This window comes from Myodes glareolus, chromosome 3 (assembly GCF_982192425.1).
Source record: "Myodes glareolus chromosome 3, mMyoGla1.1, whole genome shotgun sequence".
Lineage (NCBI taxonomy): Eukaryota > Metazoa > Chordata > Mammalia > Rodentia > Cricetidae > Myodes > Myodes glareolus.
In genome coordinates this window covers 107787841-107796501 of record NC_142028.1, presented here as the reverse complement: position 1 = coordinate 107796501, position 8661 = coordinate 107787841, and the positions used below count along the sequence as shown (strand labels likewise).

At 35.3% G+C, this 8661-nt stretch overlaps 1 protein-coding gene across 2 annotated transcripts in view; it reads right to left on the bottom strand.

Moving 5' to 3' along the window:
- Positions 1-1205: 1205 nt before the first annotated feature.
- The window catches only part of Psip1 (PC4 and SRSF1 interacting protein 1), a 38830-nt gene continuing 31374 nt past the window's right edge, over positions 1206-8661 (bottom strand). The window contains exons 11-16 of one of the 2 annotated variants that reach the window (XM_085686200.2): positions 7037-7092; positions 6292-6362; positions 5994-6095; positions 5677-5890; positions 4180-4291; positions 1206-2626 (exon numbers count right to left, since the gene is read on the bottom strand). In XM_085686200.2, the coding sequence (XP_085542326.2) occupies positions 2566-2626; positions 4180-4291; positions 5677-5890; positions 5994-6095; positions 6292-6362; positions 7037-7092 (616 nt within the window). In that variant the 3' untranslated portion in view covers positions 1206-2565. Of the gene's footprint in view, positions 2627-4179; positions 4292-5676; positions 5891-5993; positions 6096-6291; positions 6363-7036; positions 7093-7801; positions 8403-8661 lie in introns of those variants that run through there. The other variant, XM_085686201.2, reaches the window with a different exon arrangement.

Below are 8661 nucleotides of genomic sequence, written 5' to 3'. Positions count from 1 at the left end.
ACTCTCCCAAAGTAAATTACAGGAAGTTAGTTATACCTAATACATATGTAATGCCAATTATCCCATTTTAATAGACAAAGATGACAGATAACAGATAAACATTATTATATGGAATCCTTATTATTTATTAAGAATGCTAGTCTACTTTTTTTTTTTAACCCAAAGTTCACATACCTTCCATTTCTTTGATGGTAGAAATAAGGAAAGGCTCACCAGGTTACTGTAATTATCAATTATATAGGTATCCCAACTAGTTCACATGAAAAGAATTTCAACTTTATATTTACAAGTTGTAAAGCCCCTGACTTCAGACAGTTTTTCTTTATGCCAGTATAGCTCTTAAATACAACATAACAATTAAATTTTATGTGTCACTTTAAGGACAGAGGTAAATATGAATGGCACAACCTTATCAGTGAAAATCCTTTTAGATATATATACCTGCACAAGACTGCTGTATAGAAAATAGCTGTTTCCTCAAGCATCTTGCTTATACTTCACACTTCTTTTAAGGATAATTACACCTTGTAATTTTATAGCAGGGCACTCATCACACAACACAAATTTGCAGTAGATGTCTATTCTCTGACCACTGGAATAGTTTGTTAGCTGAAGCCTTTGCTCTGCATACAGGAGTAAAGGGCAGACTGCACCCCACCTGGCACTTTTTAATCAAGTCAGTGAATATAAACAGGAACATTTTTAGTGTGCCACATCATTGTCTGGGTAAAAAATTCATCATGCTATAGAATTCCTAGCTAGAATAGCAAATATGGTCTAATGAGCTCTGGTGAATTGTTTGTACATACAGACTTGAAATCAGAATCTTTCAGTAAGGTGGAATATGTGAAATTGATCCAAACAACTGAGAAAACCAACATCAAAATCCATACATGCATATTACACATGTGTACTATACACAGTGGGAGAGGTGGTAGTTCTAATGCAATTTTGTTTACAATTGAGAGTGACAGCTTGCCTGTGACAGACAGTTCCAAAGCACACACCTACCGCTGACACCTGTGGTTAGTGAAGAACGGGAAGTCCAGACAGGCAAGTGACAGTGCTTCCCTGAGCTTACTACACACCTCCTGTGTCCCCTAACAGACCTCAGTGGGGGCTAAGGTCGACACTACTTCCTTAGCAGGTAATCTAGAATTCAGTAGTTCTTCTCAATTAGCAGTAATAATAATTTACTAATAGAGTTTGGTAGAAAAAATTTTAATTAAAACAAGTTTACACATTTGACACTTATGGCTTAACTAGAATAATTTTCGTTCAAGTTAAAAATGTACTAAGGACAAAACAGAAGAGAGGTGCATATAATGTACAGCATTTGCCCAAAACAGTAGTTCAGCAAGAGCAAAAGTTCAATTATTGAGTAATTCAAAGTCCTTTACATAAGTGAAGATAATTATGAGACGTCAAGGTCATATATAAACATAACACACAAAACACTGCTATTAAGTCACTTTCCCATTAAAATTTCAAACATAGTGATGAACCTTTCTTCCTATTGGAAACCAATAATGACGTGATTACTCAGAATACCTTTGAAATGTTATTCCTAAATTCCTTAACAGACTCTTGATGGTCTATTTGTGTGTATGGATTATCTACTTACTGTCTTGGAGCAACTGATATTTCTACCTTTTATTTTTGTTATCTTGTGATGTCTGATGATACAGAAACTAAATACAAATCCCATTCGTTTTCTTATTTATTTACCACTTAATAAGCATCATGGACTGATTACAATTTAAAAACACACACATACCTCAATGAGCATGACCTTCTTAATGAGTGTGAGGTTAAAAACAAATAAGTTTTAGGCTTTTGTGATTAGTAACTATAAAGGATTGTATATGAAGTTTCTATATATACCCAATCTGTTCTCTTTAATTCTGACTCCACTGAATTCGCAGCCCTGAAACTAAATTACTTTCAAAAGTCATCAAATTTGTACTTTCTAGTTGGACATGTAGGTGTCGCACAGACTATATATTATTAGGAAGAGGCAAGCTAATGCAGCGCAACATACTGAGGTTACATTAACTTCTGATAAAAAGGAGTGAGTACTTGGAAGTAACATTCATTTTATCAACCATAAAAATGCTCAACTTCTAAAAAACCCACAAACAGTGAAAAGACAGTCTGGTAAATCCAAGATTTGTAAAAACTATGCACAAAACCCACGCTATTTGGGAGAAGAACGATTTATACAAGTAGCAGTTTTAAAATGTAACTGGCCTACTACCAATTACATGTGCACACACACACACTGACCGAAATACACTAGTCACATCTATAAAGCAGGTCAACCTTTGTAAGTAGGTTTCCCTCACACTTGAACTGGATGATGGAGCTGTTAATACTGCACACAGAAAATTAGCAATAAGTTTTACTTTTACACAAACATAAAGGGGTTTTTCTTCCCCCAAACTACTTAAACATCAAAACCTATACTTATAAAAAATTTAATCCTTTCAGTCAGCAGCCTAAGTATTTCAGATGAAGCCATTCACAACAGACTTCATATACTCATTACACTCTATGTCTGCCAATCTAGTTATCTAGGGGTGACTCCTTCAGAGATAGCTCAGCCTCTCTCTCTTCTCCAGGTGATCTAAAATAAAGGGGAAAAAAGAAAGCTGTCACAACAAGTACTGGGGTTTTCTCTTGAGTATTTAAAAAAAAAATCACAAACATTTCTAACATGTATGTTGATAAAGTAATACACAGATCTGGTGAGATAACCCAAAGAGGCATCCTAGATCTGGCACTAAATTTAAGATGAATTTTATTTAAACAGAATTTGTATCTGTGATGACAACATAAAATAAAAACTAGACAAATTACAATTCCATAGATACTTTACAAAGTAACTACTTAACATATCAAGGTTCAAAGAAAAAGTGTTTTCTTTCAGAGTTCCTACTGAGATCCATTTTCCTGAGTAAATATAGGTGCAGTAATTACATAACCTGTAATCCCAAACAGACAGTGTCTGGGTAACTGCTACAAGTTCAAGGCTGACCTGGACAGGGAGGTCCTGTCTCAGTAAACCTTCTGGGGGTGTTGGGATGAGACAGGGTCTCGCTATGTAGCTTTCTATTTGCTGGTGCTAGGGACTGAACTCAGCCTGCCTTACTACTTAACACCTACCCTTCTTCCTCTTGTCTTTTCCCTTAAATAAATTAGTGCTCTTCCTGCATATTCCTCTGCACACCAGAAGTTGGCATAAGATTTCATTATAGATGGTTGTGAGTAGCCATGTGGTTGCTGGGAACTGCATTTGGGACCTTTATAAGAACATCCAGTGCTCTTAACCACTGAGCCACTTCTTCAGTTCCTCCTGTCGTTTTGATTCACAACTTAGTAAGACTGATATAGTGGAACATCAAAGCACTCTAGAGGCAGACTTCTCTACGTGTTCAAGACTAGCCTAGTCTACACAGCAACCTCCATGACAGCCAGGCAACACAAAGTACACAGTACCTTGTCTATAAGGGGTGTGTAGGGAAAGGGAGTGTTAAACAAAATTATTTCTTTTCAATCATTGGGCATAGAGCTCAGTGATACAGTATTTCCCCAGCATATTTAGCCTTAGGAAGAATTACTGTGCTAAAATCATGAACAGGGGGGATGGGGGGGAGCCAGGTGGTAGTTGCATACATCTTTAATCCCAGCACTTGGGAGGCAGAAGCAGGCATCTAAGGTCGAGGCCAGCCTGGTTTACAGAACGAGTTCCAGGATAGGAAAAGCTACAAAGAGAAGCCCTGTCTCAAAAACAATACAAAACAAAACAAAAAAGTGTATAAGTTAAGCACAATGGTACAACTCTATAGTCCCGACAACTGGGAAAGCCAAGGCAGGAGAATCTCTAGAGCTCAGGAGTTTGAAGCCAAACTCAGCAAAAAAGCAAGATCCTTAAGACCCTTCAAGAAATTTTTTCTATTATTTTATGTATGAGTTTTCTTCCTGAATATATGTCTGTGTACCATATGAGTGTCTGGTGCCAACAAGGCCAGGAAGGGTAGGGATCATCTGGAACTGGAGTTAAGACAGTTCTGAGCTGATTTATATATGGGTGCTGAATCAAACCAAGTCCTCTGAAGAGCAGCCGGTGCTCTTAACATTGGAGCTATAAAGGCCCATTACTTTTCTTACTGCCCTTACTTTTTCTTACTGCCAGCCTCATGGCTGTCTTTGCTTTCTTCGTTACTGTCACCATTATGTTGTGGATGACTACTGTCTTGAGCGTCAGATCCTCCATTTAAGGTCTTTGAACCTTTAGAATACAAAAACTGTTAGCACATACAAAATAATACATTAAATTATCCTAGATGTTTAAGGTCAAAGTATGGCCCTTATGTTCCTAACACTTAAACCTTTTGATGAATTTTAGGGTTAGGTCTGATGTCATTTCAAAATGAAAAGATATACTATTAACTTGTATCATTTAAAGTCTAGAGTAGGTAAGGCACAACAAGAAACATTTTTTTTTAAAAAAGTGGACAGATGACTTGAATTACTAATCTCATTACATTACATTTGAAAGACTAACTGGCAGAACTTTTTAGTCACTAGCATGCATGTAGCTTTTTTGGGGAGAATAATAAATTTCTAAGGGAATCTAATAAGTATAAAAGGTTTTTGGTTGTTGTTTTGTCTTAAAAGATTGGTTTTTACCACAAGTATATGCCAGTTATGGTGTTTTGTCGTGGAATTGGAGGGCTGATATGATAGTGGTGTTCTAGTCTTAGAATCCTCTGTAGGTAAATTCTGAACTACAATGTTCTGTAGTTCTGAACTACAGTATGTATGAAATTTATTTTGAAATACACTTAGGTGGGCAAAAGGCTACACAGGACCACAATATATATATAATATAATATATATATATAATAATATATATATAAAGCACTCATTTATCCAACAATTTGGAACCAACAGTGTTATAAATATCTTGACTATAAGATTCAATTTCATAGGCATCTTAATCACATTGCCTCAAGACAATTTTATACACTGGCACATCAAAACAAGGTGTGTCAGCCATCTACCTGGATAGTCTGTGATCGACTGTCAGTACTCTATTCCTGACTCCATTTAGATGATACTGGTTACTGTTTTCTTTTAATACAGTAAAATACCACTTATATTCACACATAGCCACTTAACAGTTCAAAGATATATTACTTAACACAGTGTACAACATGCTTAGGGTAATTAACACTGAAAACCTGTTGGCATTTTCAGAAAGAAACAAGCAGCATCTTTGCCTCCAACTAGGACGCAGCAACTCTGGTTCTGTGCCTACCGTATATTGTAGGCAAATGAGAAGAAATGGGTTGGTTCTCTAGAAGACATTCTGATGGACAGTTTTTAAAAACTTTCCCCGAAACTAAACTGTCATTAACAATGGTTTTGTTACAAGTATTATTGCTCTAGTCCTTCAAAACACCCAACATAACATTTTTACCAGGTTGTGTACAGTACTGTGTCAGTGTTAAACATTTTAGCAGTTTCAAGGTCAATGAATATACAATGCAACCTCATCGCTGATACAGGTTCCAATATCCACCTTTTCTACCACATGTAACCCAGAACAGAACAAAAGCAGTGCTGACAAGTAACTAAGAGAGGGAAACCCAGCATTACGTCATTACATACCTGTTTGTTCCTTTTCTAGCTTTTTGTTTGGCCCTTTCTTCCCTTGATCTTTGGTTTTATTTGCTTCCTCATGCTGTCTTTGTTCAGCAAGAGATTTATTCAGCACTTGGGTGATGACTGAATCTCCTTCACCAACCAAAAACATATTCTTAAATTTGTTATATAACATTGTAGACTTTTCCATGATAACTTGACTAACTTTGAACCGCCGTATCTGAGAAAATAATAGCCATGATTATCTTTCCTAATTGATTTACATATACTTTCTTTAAAAATGAAGAACTGAGAAAAGATTTACAGGTCGTCAGACCACTTACTTTTTTCAATGTTGTGATCATCTCTGTGTGCTTCTGAGCTTGTTGCATTGTTACCTGAAGTGATGCAAGTTCATCCAGTGCCTCAATGCATCTGTTCACATCCTTCATGACAAAACAGCAATTTCATAACTGTTAATTACCAAAGCATCTACATAATCTACTTCTGAAGATTTTTAAAAGCTCTTAAGGTGATAGGCCAAGTATTGTTCCCTTAATCTTAAACTTACACACTTAAGTCATGTGAGAAAATATTTAAAGCTATTAAAGCAGTGTATTTTAAATGAGGTTAAACACTTACTAGATTATCAATTTTGAGTGAATTTTTAATTTCAGCATGTATCCTTTGAAGTCGAGAATCCATTGATGTTTCTATAAATTGAAATATGTGAAAAACAGTAAATAGTTTTTCCCCACACCATATCTCTGTACAGTCTAACAAATAAAAGAAATGGTGGTTACACAGCTTTCTTAGTGGTCTTTAAGAAGCCCATCATAGACGACTAGTCTAAGCTCCCTACTACATTTAATGTATGGTCTGGAGAAGAAACATGCAGCATACGAGCACCAAATACCACTGAGCTGCGTTTGTTTCTAAACTCCTGTCTCATATGACGGCCTTCTTCATGTCAGCTCTTAACTTGTTTTACCTCACTCATTTAACTGCAAGGTATTTATCAAAATGGGTAAACCTCCAGTGCTTTAGCAGGGTTGCAAAACTGGCCCCAAATAAGCATTAAAATACAAAGACATTAGCAAGTTCACTTTAATTGCTTAAAATGCAATTTAGTGTAGATTCCATCAGACTTGAAAAGGTATATTTGTAGACTATAAAAACATGGGATGGAATTGCAAAAATTACTCTTAAATTATAAACTTTAATTGGTTTTTTTAAGTCAGGGTCTCAGTTTGTATCCCTGGTTGCCCTGAAACTTGTGTTTCTCCTGGCTATGCTTCCTTAAGTGATCACAGGAATGCGCCATCATACCCAGCTTATGTAAACTTTCTGTGTGTGATTTTGTATCTTAGAAAGTAAAATAACTAACCTCGCTTCTTCTCCACTTTCTTAACTTCTGGCTTCTTTCCTTCATCTTTATTCTGCCTATCAAATGTTAACACAAATATTTCAAAACACTGGAACTTTGTGACTTAGGTTAGCAGACGCCCATATTCCCCTATGTAAAGGTTTAAAAAAATGTTCCTTAAAAATAGTAAATCAGCCTACAACACAGGACACTGACTAGTTTCTAAAACTATGCAGTTCTAAATCATTAGCATAAATACAGGCAAAACTCAGACATGCCAGTTTAGTTTTTCAGAGACAATCACATTGTGACTTTGAAGCGGTCACAAGGAAATGTGACGCTAAAAATCCAATTTCAAGATCACTGGCCAAACAAGCCACAGGGAAGAGAATACCTATAAATGCTTAATGGATTTTTAATCAACCTCTTTTCCTATAATTTTTTTAAAGCATATTATAAAGTAGACCAATTCAGTTGTTCCCCACATCTCCAAAGGGCAGGTAAATCAAAGGACGTTGAGATTAACTTCAATAGTGATTAGATCTGCTTTAAACGGATTATATGGACTGTCTTTTAAAATTAGAGAGGGTGCCATTGTTATCAAGTTAAATGACATCCACTAATATTCACAAACCATCTCATAAATGAAAACGAACCATGTTACTAATATTAACAAAAATAACCTTTTAAATTAGAAATTTTAATCTCTAGTACCTTGGCTTGGTGTTCAGGCCCTATTATGAACCAATTAAAATAGACAAGAACAAAAAATACCTAAAAATCACATTTTTTTTTAAAAAAAACTTTATTTTAAAATTTTGGTTACAGTTTCATTTTTCTTTTTACTTAACAAGTCTAATGTTTAATCTCTCAGGATTAAAAAGAAAAAAACAAGACTAAAGAATTTAACAACAAAAGAATGTCAAGGAAAGGGCACAACTGCCCCATTTTTCAAGAACGTAATAGCTATTCCAGTTTAACACCTAGCTTCAAAACAAGATGAGTTTTCATATTTTCTAAATGAAATAATGTACAACCACCGTCTTCTTCATCTATGTTTGTTATAACTTTCAAACACAAAGCTTCATTTTAAGCTTGGTTTAAAAAAAACAGGAATGATGGCCAACCTTAATATGTAGTGTGCACCTTACAGGATATTTTGTTAACAATCATGACACAGTTAATAATGCCATTAATAATGAAGTCCTCAATTTAGAATCTGGAACATTCTTCCATCAAGGGGGGGAGGGGAATTCAGTCCAATGAGTGTCTCAAGATCTTCATCGCTTGTGTGCTCCACTTGTGTTCTCTTTTCAGTTACTGGATTAATGCTTTGAGCCCAAAATGAGATATATTTTTTTATTACTGTAGATTACATGTTGTTTGGCTGGGAATACAATACAATAAACTTTATTTTGCATAATGCATTTCACACAAGTTGCATCTGAAATGCTTTACAGAGCAAAACTGTCCAAGTACAAAGTTTTGTAATAACAGGAGAAGGAAAGAAAACACAAATATTAGAATTTGAGAAAGTTACATTGGAGGACATTCAAAAGAAACTGAAATACAAAAAGATATCTTGAGATTCTGAAGAAGGGTTGGGCTAGATTTACTAAGCAACAACTAATTCATGTCTTAAGTCT